Source organism: Tupaia chinensis, unplaced genomic scaffold, assembly GCF_000334495.1.
Source record: "Tupaia chinensis unplaced genomic scaffold, TupChi_1.0 Scaffold000355_1, whole genome shotgun sequence".
Lineage (NCBI taxonomy): Eukaryota > Metazoa > Chordata > Mammalia > Scandentia > Tupaiidae > Tupaia > Tupaia belangeri.
This window is the reverse complement of record NW_006159850.1, coordinates 10,341,263-10,353,681: the sequence shown is the minus strand read 5'-3', so window position 1 is coordinate 10,353,681 and position 12,419 is coordinate 10,341,263. Positions and strand designations below refer to the sequence as shown.

At 42.9% G+C, this 12,419-nt stretch overlaps 1 protein-coding gene across 2 annotated transcripts in view; it reads left to right on the top strand.

The window, feature by feature from the left end:
• VAT1L (vesicle amine transport 1 like) overlaps positions 1-12,419 on the top strand; it is a 166,137-nt gene that overhangs the window by 80,480 nt on the left and 73,238 nt on the right. For both annotated transcript variants that reach the window (XM_006152602.1, XM_014589388.1), the window contains exons 6-7: positions 249-304; positions 4,622-4,816. In XM_006152602.1, the coding sequence (XP_006152664.1) occupies positions 249-304; positions 4,622-4,816 (251 nt within the window). The remainder of the gene's footprint in view (positions 1-248; positions 305-4,621; positions 4,817-12,419) is intronic.

Sequence of the window (12,419 nt, the reverse complement as noted above, 5' to 3'; positions counted from 1 at the left end):
CTCTATGAAGAAGTAAATGAACACTTTTTTTAAAAAAAAAATGAAAAGAATCTATATGCCTTAAATATTTAAGGAAAAATATAGTCAACTTAATGCCTCACTCTCATTTTCCTCATTTTTCCAAAACCGAATCACATTTGTTTTCAAGCTCTTTAATTCTGGTTGGAACAACTGCCATTCTCTCATGAGTAACAAGAGATGCCTAAGTTTGTAATCAATTGCTTGATCTGAGAATCTTCTATTTGCAGGCTCATCCAACATGGTAACTGGAGAGACCAAGAGCTTCTTCAGCTTTGCAAAATCAGTAAGTGTCCGTGTGCATCTAATACAACATGGTGATATGTGGACTCGCATGTTGTGAGCTCTTCCATCTTAGGACCTCGGCCTGGTTGTGTTTGCCCTTCATCTGCATCACTCTTGTTTTTTGTTTGTTTTTTTAGAGAGATTATTGCTATAGGATGCATGTGCTCACCAGACAGGGAGAGACAGAGAGACAGGAAGTGAGAAATCACCCTCCAGGGGGGATGACCATGCCACAATCCCTTCTCCTCCAGTCTCTTCTTGGGATTTTGGGCCCGTGCATGCACATCCAGCATGAGTTTGAAACCACAGTGTTGGGGCTCAAACCATGGTCAGCCTTGTAGGAGTCCAGCGACGTAACCATTACACCATCTTCTGGTCCCATATCACTCAGTTTTAATAAAGTCTATTTTTCACTCTTCACTGCATAGAGGCAGGTCTATGACTTGGGCTACTTTTAGTCCAATGAAGCAGAGAGGTAGGAATGGCAGTGAAAATTTTGTTTTGATTTCAAAGAGATTACTTAAGCACTGGCATTCTTATCGTTGGTGAACTAAGCGTGAGTACATTTTATTGGCTCCACAGAGAGACCAGCCTTTGAGTTTGACAGCTTTCTGAAAAGTCTTTGGGAGATTTCTCTGTGTCCCCAACCTACTGACTTGGAAATACCAACTGGTATCCTACAACTTGAACAAGGTCCTGGGTGATTTTTCAGTAAGGACCAGTTCATGAACCCCTATCCCCGGAGGTCATGCTCTAAATATGGTGATTACTTGGTCTGCCACTGAGAAGCCACATCCCTGGGCATTCATCCCATTCTTGGCCTCCTCTGATCTAGATTCCCATCTAGACCTATACTTACTAGAATTAAACTAATTGGGTTTTGAATTTTGATTTTTATCTCATCTACCCACCCACCACAACAAGGGTTTGCTGCTTCTCAGAAACGCTTATCTTTGTCCTCTCCACTCCCAGCCTCCCATACACAGCACAGCGTGGAGAGGTTCTCTCGCTGCAGAGACATTTTCTGAGCACCTGTGGCACTGTGCCAGGCACTGGATTATCACAGTGAACAAGAGGATGCCACTGTCAGTCCTTCTAGCTTTTATATTCGAATGGAGGAGATAAATCCAAAATAACAAGACATTAATGACAGGATGGTAAATGGCTATGAACCCCTGAAGGAGATTAAAAACGGGGTGCTAAAATAGAAAGCAGTAGGATGAGGTCAGGCAATCAGGTGGTCAAGGAAGAGCCTGCTAAGGAGTTTAGAAGTCATTCTAACCGGCACTGTGAGGTATTTATGTGTGCCCTAAGTGCTAAGACTGGCTGCCAGAAACTTCACATTCCCCGCCCTCACTCCCAAACATGCCCTCGTTCTGGGATTAGAACATTTGGACTTTAAAGTCTAGGTCAAGGATCATCTCATCTACAGAAGCTAACGGAGGAGCAAGAATGGAGTCTAACGAATGATGCTGTGTGGAGTGTACCCCCTGAAGACAGGCCCCAAACTGCTCACAGTTGTTTTGTGGCTGTGGCTGTAATTAACATGAGCCTGACAGGCTGCTGGTCCCAAATTACATACAATTGAAAGAAGTGTTTTCCCTCTCTCCTAAATGCGCAGTCCCAACATACAGTGTTAACGAAATAATTGCAGTGTGTCCATGCTCAGCGAAGGCATTCATGAAAACCCTAGGATGGTGAGGGAGGTTCCTCTGCCCCAAACAGGGGTGTCGGCTTCAGAATGCTTCGTAGCTGGAGCTCAAGAAGCAAGACTTCTCCCTGTCAGAGCCCAGTCCCACGCCAGTTCATCACCTGGAAGTATTAAACTGAAGAGCGGACAAGCCAAGGAGTGAAAGGACTCTGTTCTCCAATATTCTAAAAAGAAATCTGTTTTTGTTGTTAGTTTTTGCTATAGGGCATGTACGTTTGCCAAATGGAAAGAGAGAGAAAGAGAGGAGAAGAAACCACCCCTCTCCCATAGGGAATGGCCGCGCTGCAGTCCTTTCTCCTGCACTCCCCTCTTGGGCTTTTGGGCATGCACACATACATGCTCAGTATGATTTTCAAGCCACTGGGTCTAGGATTCGAACTGCACAGCCAGCCATGTGGGATCTAGCACCTTAACCTCCATACCATCTATTGGTCCTAAATAAAGTTGTTTCTATACATTGAAGAAAGGCTGAGAACTTAAAAGTGTATTTGGCATCACACAGAGATTTCTCACTCAGCTGTGTTAGTATCATTCCATCCTAAAGTTGCCGCAGAGGTTATGCTTCACTCTTTTTCGACATGCCATTAGCTTTTACACCGTAATGGTGACAATAGCAACAGAGAAAGTTCCCATTTAGAGAGCAGTCTGACTCGAGCGTTGGAGCTCGTTCACTGAGTCAAAATCATCCCTTTCAAATTAAGATGGTAATAAACACACTCAGTGTTTACAGAGTATCTAGCACTTGGCAGGCACTGGTCTAAGCACTATATATGCTTCAATGTCTTTACCCCCTCATAACCACCCCGTGAGGCACAGAGAGAAAATAGCACAGAGAGGTTAAGTGAGTTTCCAAAAGCCACACAACTAGAAGTCGGCAGAGCTGGGATTCTAAACTAGACATTCAGCTTTAGAATTCTCTCACTGTAGATTCAGCAAGCCTTCATTTGTGCTGAAGCCTGCCATTCTGAGCTTCTCAGTTAAAAAGTCAAAATTGTTTACTTTTGGGGGTAAGCAGGTGGCTTGGTGGTTAAGGTTGCTGGACTCTAATATGGCTGACTGCGGTTCAAGTCCCAGACCTGGTGGCTTGCTTAGTATCTCTCTCTCTTTTTCTCTCCCCCAAACTCTATCCCTCTCTGGTCAAATCGAAATAAATAAATGAATGAATAAATAAAGTTAAATAAAATCATTTTTATTTAAAATTTGTTTATTTTTGTGAGCCTCCTCAGTTATTTTTGGCAAGCGGCAGGATATCGATAAGCACATCAGTAACATACAAACTTTAAATGTATGGAAGCACCTGTCATATTCTTTGCATTCTATATTGAAACCAATATTAAGCATTTTACCTTAGAACCATCCCTAAACTAGAAGTATGAATTTCTAATCTATAACCAGCTCCAAAGGAAAAGCAATTCAATCAGAACAAAGTAATTGGATAACTGTTTCTGTAGGTTGTTTCTCGATTATGTACTTATCTTGGTGACTGGAGGAAGGAGACGAGAGACTAGAAAAGAGACGGCCACTTTCCCTGGTCGAGTGTGTTCTCCCCAGGACTTTGGTACGCAGCTGCTTTGATGCTATTGGTACCTGGGCTGGGTAACTTTGTTGTGCAGGCTGTCTGGAACATTTCAGGATACGTAGCGGCACCCTTGGCATGTGGCCACGAGATGCCAGTAGCACTTCCCCACCCTGCCAATCACAACCCAAATACTGCCAAATGCCCCCTGGGGAGCAGTTAAGAACCACTGATTTGGGGCCAGCAAGTGGTGCAATGGTTAAGGGGCTGGACTCCCACAGGGTCAACTGCAGTTTGCATTCCAGACCTGACAGCTTGAAACTCACTCTGGGCTCATGTGTGTGCATGACCAAAATCCTGAGAGGGGAATGGAGGTGTGTCCATCCTCCCTCAGGGGTGATTTCCTGCTTTCTGTCTCTATGTCTCTCCAGAGAGTGCATGCACCCTATAGCAAAACCCTCTTTAAAAAGTAAATAAAAACAAACAAAAAACACTGATTTAATCCCAATACTTAGGTTTCATCTTTCTCATGCTGTTCCTTCTAAGTTACCCTTTCTTACTCTTTGTCTAGAGAATTCTGACACAGCTCTTCAGGTCTAGCCTTGTTGCTATCTTCCTGCCCCCCCCCGCCCCCCGGAAAGCTGTCCCTGTGGTCATAGTCATCACCTGTCCCACATCCACGTCCTCACTACCTTTGCTAAACTTCTCTGCCACCATTTCCTTCACCAACTCCATCATTACCACCACCACGCACTAAGCCACGTGCTTTACTCTTAAGACAATATCCTGCCACTGTCATGGGTTGAGACAAATGGAGCACAGAGAGTAACAGAGAATTCAGTCCCAGAGCTGGCGGTCCTGAACACATGTCTAGTGTTCCCACCACCCATGGGCTGGTTGTTGGTGTGGGACCGCCCTCCCAGCTAGGTCAGGGGCTTCTCATAGGCATCACCATCTGTTTTTCCCTAAAATCCACCAGCAAGAGCCATCTCTTGGCCAGCTGGACTCTGACTAGCTGCAGCCCCCTGCTCCCCCTGCTGTGGCTGCCAATTCTGCAGACCTGTGTAACCGGACACCTTCTCTGTTTCCAGTGGTGGCAGGTGGAGAAAGTGAACCCCATCAAGCTGTATGAGGAGAACAAAGTCATCGCAGGATTCTCCCTTTTAAATCTGCTCTTCAAACAGGGCCGAGCGGGCCTCATTCGTGGAGTGGTAGACAAACTCATTGGGCTCTACAACCAGAAGAAGATCAAGCCTGTGGTGGACTCTTTATGGGCTCTGGAGGAGGTAAGAATAGTCTGTTTCCTAGCAAATAACACCCCCTTTATCGTTTGGACAGGTTTGAGCAGCCAACTAGTCTTTTACTAATTGACTTTTCTCTAGGTCAGTTTGTTTTCAGTGAGGGTCCTAAAAAGTCAAGGTCCCAGAGAAGAGGGCTTTGGATGTAAGAAATACTATAGTCCCTTGGTAGTCCTCAGCCCATACACTTCTCAACCCCCTCTGTGCTGTGAGCCCTTCCCCAGGTAGGCCACTATTTATTTTATTTAGAGAGGTTTGTTGTTGTTGTTGTTGTTTGCTAAAGGGTGCATGTGTTCACCAGAAAGACAGAAAGCAAGAAATCACTCCCCAGGAGGAAATGGCCATGCAGCAATCCCTTCCCCTCCATGCTCCTCTGGGGATTTGGGGCATGCATGCACATGCACCCTGAGTGTTTCCAGCCACCAGCTCCAGGGCTGGAACCACAGTCAGCCATGTGGGAGTCCAGCGATGCAACCATTACACCATCAGCTGGTCCCGGTCCCCAAACATTGATGATGTGTAGGATTCACCTTGGTTATAAGAGTGTGTATGTTGTTGCAGCTTCATGTATACTGTGGCCTTGAGGGTATACCTGAGACCAAGGCTACAGCATATGGCTAGGAGCTAAAATGATCTGTGTGCTAAGATGTGATGGTTTGAGCTCCTGCAGTAACATTGGCAGTTGTCATAATGAGCATTGAGGATTGCAATCATTACTGGATTGCTGGGTCGACTGCTGGAGTGAGTCTTTTTGTTAACTGATGTGCCAAAAGTTCGAACATGTGAAATCACACTTTGAACATGAAATAAAAGTAAAAACCTTAATGAAGGCTTTAAGGCTACAGAAATATGAACTGGTTGGATGGGTCCATTTGGGGCTTCCTAGGAGGGAGCAGGACTCAGACAACCATTCAAGACAAAGGAAAATTTAGTCAGTCATGGCGGCCACTTGTGAGGTGGAAAGAAGAGTTGTGTGGCCTGGGTTTCAAGAGAAATTTCACAAAAGAGTCTACATCTGTGTTTTGTAACCCTGGGGCTTCAGAGAGCCAAAAAGCCCCTGAAAAATATTTTGAAATGGGGGAAAGCTGGAGGAGTATTTGTTTTGCATTTTTCATGGGTGAGGTACCTTGTAGTAGAAATACTTTTCTGTACTTTTGATAGTTATAGACACCTTTGAAAATTCTAACAAATACTTAGTTCCTTGGAACAGATAGTATATCCTATCAAAAAGACTGTGCTATTGGCCTGATGAACTAAGTTGGTCCAAATCTCATGGTTTCTCTAAGCACAGAAATCCCCCCCAAATATGTTTTTCTGTGGGGGTTACACTGTAACCAAGTACAAGGTCCTGGATCGGTAGACCCAAAGTATATATGTCTCCCTAATATCATGGATGGGTTTTTAAAGCTCTGACCACCAAAAACCCTTGTTTCTTCTGACAAGAGAAATACTCATTATAGAAATTTTTAAATGAACTAAAAACATAAGGTGAAAATAAACTGCAAGTCTATACGCCAGAGAAGGATACCATGGTTACTATTTTGGTTAGCTTCTTTCTAGTCTTTTTTTCTATTGTAAATGCTGGCTGTGATTCAATTTACCACTAAATGAAATGAGATGACCATACATACCTTCTGCTGTGTGATTGCTAAGATGGTTATCCCATTGTTGTAATTTTGTTGAAAATGTTTTTAATTTTATGAGTCACATAGTCATGTGGTATCCACTGTGGCATCTCAGGAGAATCAGGAAGGGCAGGGCTACTTGGTTACTGGGTTCTCAATAGTCAGCGAGGAGAGAAAACTGAATAGTCCAGACTAGAGTTAGGAGATCAGCTTGTCTGTGGGACAGAGAAGAGAACTATGCTTAACTCAGCACTAAAGGGACCCAGCGATATGGTAGTAAGTGAGGATTGAAACCCAAGAAGGCTCCAGTTGGCCCACTGGGTTTTTATTCTAGTAGATGAAATTGGCCAAAATTTCAAATTCCTTGGCCAAAAGGGGAACTGAGTCACCGAATATGTATTGAATAATTACTACATATTAAGGATTGTGAAGATGCTGGAGATACAATGGTGAACAAATGGCCAAGATCTTGGATTTTAAGGAACTTACACTCGGAGGTGTGGGAAGGAACAGAACATACTGAAAACAAAAATAAGCAAGATTATTCTCTATAAATACTTAAAAGGTGATAAATCAGGATATGTTAGTGGGTAAATGGATGAGGGATAGTTAATTGCCACAGAGCTGTGCTTCTCAATCTCCTTTTTAGTTTTGGTCCTCGAAGAAGCCTTTTTAGTTTTTTTTTTGTTTGTTTTTTTTTTTTTTTTTTTTTTTTTTTTTTTTTTTTTTTTTTTTTTTTTTTTTTTTTTTTTTTTTTTTTTTTTTTCCTAATCAACTTCCCCTGCACTCCTCACATATATGCATTTGTGTCCTGTATGTACTAGGCATCTTCAAAAAAAGCCCACCAAAATCACATGTTATGAAAGACTGCATGTGAGTTTGTGTAGTGGGACTGCCTCCTATAAGGAGCCTCCTGCCTGGTGCCTCACATCCATCTTACCCTCAAGGGGGCATTCCCAATCCAGCTGCCTGAGTAGACTTAGCAATACTTAAACCAAACCATGACCCACCCTTCTTAAAATCCTCCCATGGCTCCCTACTGCACCTGCAAAACCTTTTAAAACCTTCTAAACCTACCGAGGTCTATAAGGTCCTGCCCAGTCTGAGCCCTGGTCATCTCATCCACCTTGCTACGTCCACCTCGTGTGTGTTTCTGGCCCTTGAATCTACCAGAACCTTCCCTGCCTTGAGCCTCTGGACATTTCTATTTTGAATATTTTTCCTGCCAATGTTGCCAGTCAGCTCCTCATTCTTGCCTCGACTTCAATCTGACCCATAGAGAGAGGCCTTCGTTCACCTCCTCTTGAAAGTAGCATCTCACTCAGCGACCTCCTCTGGAGCCTGGTCTCTTCACCACACTAATACTGGCTGAAATGTTCTTGTTCATTTAATTATCAATGTGTGTAAGCTTGGCCCCCTTTCACCGGATAGAAAACCTGGACTGGGTTGTTCCAGACCCCAGTGCCACAGAGCAGATGCTCAATAAATATAATGTGAACGAATTAGTGAGTCCACTGACACACAGAATGGCACTACTGGACTATGTTTTATGTTTCACAATAAATACTTGTGGAATGAATGCCTAAATGAATAAATAAACATGCTATACCGAAAAAAAAAAAAAAAAAAAAAAGATATGGTCAGTCCTATTTAAAACAGTTTTTAAAGGAGAAGAAAAAAAAGAAGAAAGACCAGGTTTCTCAAGCTGAGTGTAACAGACACCTTGGGATGCATACATTCTTTGTTGTGAGGGCGGGGGCTGCACAGTGCAGTGCGGGGGGTTAGTATCACCTTTAGCCTCCAACCATGAGATGCCAGCAGCATCCCTCCCTGCTGAAATGTCTCCAGGCCCAACCATGGCAGCACATGTGGCTGATGCTGCTACTCGGCAGACTGAGGCGGCATAGGAGGCCAGGTTCAACCCCTGGCCCATCCTAAATCAGACATGGTGATGCGGACCTGTTATCTCAGCTGGGTGGGAGACTGAGGCAGGAAGATACAATGTAGTGAGAGTCTGTCTAACAACAAAGAGTCTCCACCATAGGATGAAGGTGGGGCAAAATCACACCTAGTTGAGATGGCTGCTTTAAAAGAAGACATGATGGTTAATCCTGTAACCAGCAAAGGGAAGGAATTCTAGATCACCATAGCAGAGTAGTCCTCCAGTGGGGAGACAGACGGCTGCTGCCTGTTTGCCAACAAAAGCATCCATGGCCACCCATTGGTAACACCCACTGCCCCTCCAAGAGTTCTTTTCCGCAATGTTTATAGATATCTGTTTAGAGCTGCAGTTGGGCCAAGTGTGGATATTTATCAAGCCCACGCAGTTCTTCTGGGCTTGAAGAGAGTAGAGCATGCTTATTATTTGCCAACCTCAGAAGGAGGACTGTAATGATTTCTCCCTGCCCTTCAGTAAATGATTGTACAAAATTGCTTTTCAGGCCAGCTCTGTAACTTCATCTATGGAATATAAAGTCCATAGGGATTAAAAGAAAATTTTCTTGGGCTCTCTAAGCTCTCAAACTAGAAGATTTAATAATATCAAAAACAGATTTAATAATACCAGAAACGATTAAGGTTTCTTTGTAGCCGTCTGTCTTTGACTTTATAAATTTAATACATGAGGCACAGGGAGTATGTAAGAGCCTTAGATTTACCTCCCAGATACTAAATGTACAGTAATACATTAAGCTGGAAAAAAGTTACCTCTCCAAACAGTTTGGAGATGGGGAAGAGAGGAAAAATACTTTCATTGGTCAACCACGCTACAGTAAGGTGGTTGAGCACCTATTATGTGCTAAGACTGAGGATGTAACATCTACAGCAGTCATAGCCACCATGTGTACTGCATTTGAGTTTATGATTTAGTTCCTGAGATAAAACTGAGAACCTCTGAAACTAGAGAATAACTTCAAATTCAATCATGGGGTAGTGGTTTCAACTGCAATTAGATTTGAAAAGGATAAGGAATGATGTTAAAGGGGAATAAATGTTCATAAATATCAAGACTGAGGTGGGAATTGGCTGATACTGAAAAATAGAAAGATTCAGATGATGTTGGAATTTAAAAAAATTATTAGAAGGAGGAGGCGAGAATGAAGAAAGTCATAAAAGTGCAAGTGAGTTTGGAATAGGTGGGGGAGAGAGAGAGAAATTGAGGCTAAATAGAGCAGAGCTTCTGGCTGAGGAGGAGAGGAAAGAAGGTTGGTTTGGTCAGTGCAGTTGAATCATGGACACCTTCCATGCTGGGCAGAGGAGTCTGAGTTGGCCTGTGGGGTGCGGAGATTGGTATTAGGGAGGGTGGCCCATGACCCATGGCACTGTTCCATCCACTCAATTCCCTGAGGCCTACCATGGCCCAAGTATGACCACTATAAAGATACACATCTATTCTTCAGAAAGTCCCTGGGAAACAGTAAAATTCCTTATGAAAATACTATGCATGGATGTAATATTTTTGGCATATGTTATTTCCATTTTTTCCAGACTTTTTGAAGTCTCTTCAAATACCTATGGCCTCTGATTAAAATTATCTTCACCCATCTCTAGTACACAGAGGAATACATGGAAATCTTAACTTTAAAATCATTTATTAAGGACATTATCTGTAGCATTTTACATAATGTACGTAAAAGCCCATGACAGCACTCTCCAATGTGGTACCACCGATCACATGTGACCATTTAAATTTAAATTAACTAGAATCAGGTTGAATTAAAAATTCAGTCCCTCAGTTGCAGTAGCTACTTAAGTGGCTACTGTACAGTGCAGGACAGCCCTAGAAGAGCATTCGTTATCACTGAAGGATCTGTTGGAGCTAGTCTATGAGATGACATCATCCTTCTGTCTAAAGTTAGGAAAATAATTGTCTCCCTAGAAATCTGGCTTACTGATTACCTTTTAGTCGATTTTGTGGATTTTGCCCCTTTTTTTTTTAATGTCTTTGCTAACCTTTACTGTAGTGGTGGTCACTGCCCAAGTGTAATCCCTTATTGGCTATAAGTGTCCCTAATCTCTCATTAGGTGTCTCCTGCATTTTTCCCTCCATGCAAATAGTTGGGAATCAATTCCGTTTGTGTCCTGTATTCTAAGACAACACAAAACATATGTAGAGATAGATTTGTCTAAAAGGATAAAGAAATATGATGCAGAACTTGACGGGGTCCCTTACCATCCCAGGACACAAAGATGGCTTGATGAAAGAGACTCATGTGAGACACTAGCAACAAGGAGGGTGGAATGACCTAAGGGCCAAGGCTGCCAGGATGGGGTGAGGGTGAAGTGGGATAGGATTGCTAGTTCTAAGGAAGTGGGGTGGGATTGTTAGTTCCAAGGAAGCTGCAGGCTTCAACTCCAGTACCAGACAGACAAGTTGAGGGATGAAGCCAAGCACCTGAAGGAGATGCCCCAACCATACTAAGAGACGAAAACACAAGGAGAAGCCATGGACAGTCCAACTTAACTATGGCAGTTGGCAACTAGTTGGCATAGCATGAACCTCTTTAAAGGTTTAGAAACTCCTTCTGAAGCATAGCTAGGGGTAGGGAGAATATTTTAAACCTATTGCCCAGAATCAGGCAGTGTGGGTTATATACCTTGTGCACAATGATTTGGGAATGGACTGGGAACAGCTAATCTGGTCAAGAGGCCATGGCACCTTTTGAGACATGAATATGTAAGTTCCTGATTAAAGTGGGGACAGTGGAATGGGAGAGAATAAGCAAATCTGAGTCACTGAAAATAAATAGGAAATAAAGGACAAAGGAGATGCAAGAGTAAGAGATGACCAAAGATCTCTTTACCCAGGAGACTAGGAATAGAGATGTTAGCAATACTGTTTTAGTAAGCAATGAAAGAAGCTGAGGTAAAAAAAAAAAATTGATGAGCTTAGATGTGACTTTAGTGATGGTAGACCATTAGGTACAGATACTCACAGACAATTGAAACCCAAAACCACATGTTAGAGAAGTAGACTGGATAACTGCACTGTATAACATTTCAAGAGGATTCACTATGTGCCAGATATTATTCTAAGTGCTTTATGAATGAACTCACTGAAGCTACCCAACAACTTGAGGATTCAAATATTCTCATCCCTATCTTACAGATCACATATATGAGGCTTTGGGAAGAGTGTGTTTGTCCAAAGTGAATTCGATGGAAATTTGAGCCCCAGAGAAATCTAATGCATAGAAGTTGTTGAAAAGATGTCATTGAATAAAAATGAGCAAAATAATAATATTAGGAAACACTTAGCATAGCATGTTTGATATGTTCCAAGTGTTTTGCGTTAATTAACTTATTGAATCCCCTCAATAACAATGAGTGGTAGGCATGGTTAATTATCACTTGCCATACAAACATGGAGATGAAAGTATACAGAGAATAAATTGCTTAAGAGTGCACAGCTAATTTGTGGTAAAACAAGCATTGAAGCCTAGACAGTGTGGCTCTCAGATGCATGCCATGAACATCAACTTCTCCACTGTGGAGGGAAAGGCTGGGACCCTTCCATCCTCCACTCTACATAGAGTGAGCAGAGGACGAGGAGCCCACAGACATGCAATGGTAAAGGGACCACCATGACCATCAGACAGGTCGTTAGTCTTGGCTGCTGCTAGCAAGTACACAGAAGGAAAGTCTTTGGACTTGACCTGTGGGTCATCACTGACCTTTCATAAAGTGGTTTCAGTAGAAAGATGAGGACAGAAGTCTGAATGCAGAGGGTCAGTAGCAAATACGTGGATGGGACAGGCTGGAAGCCAGCATCAGCCTCCCATTTGGCACTGAACAGGAAATCTAGCCCCCTGACTTGTCGTTACTAATATTCTAGCCACATGGCCTTGAGAAACCATTCCATCAGCTCTCTTCTCTAAATTTTCAGATGAGGAAACTGATCCTCTAGAGAGACTTCTGCATTTGCTCTGGTCCCTAACTCTTTACTTGCTTTTTTCTTGCATGTTTCT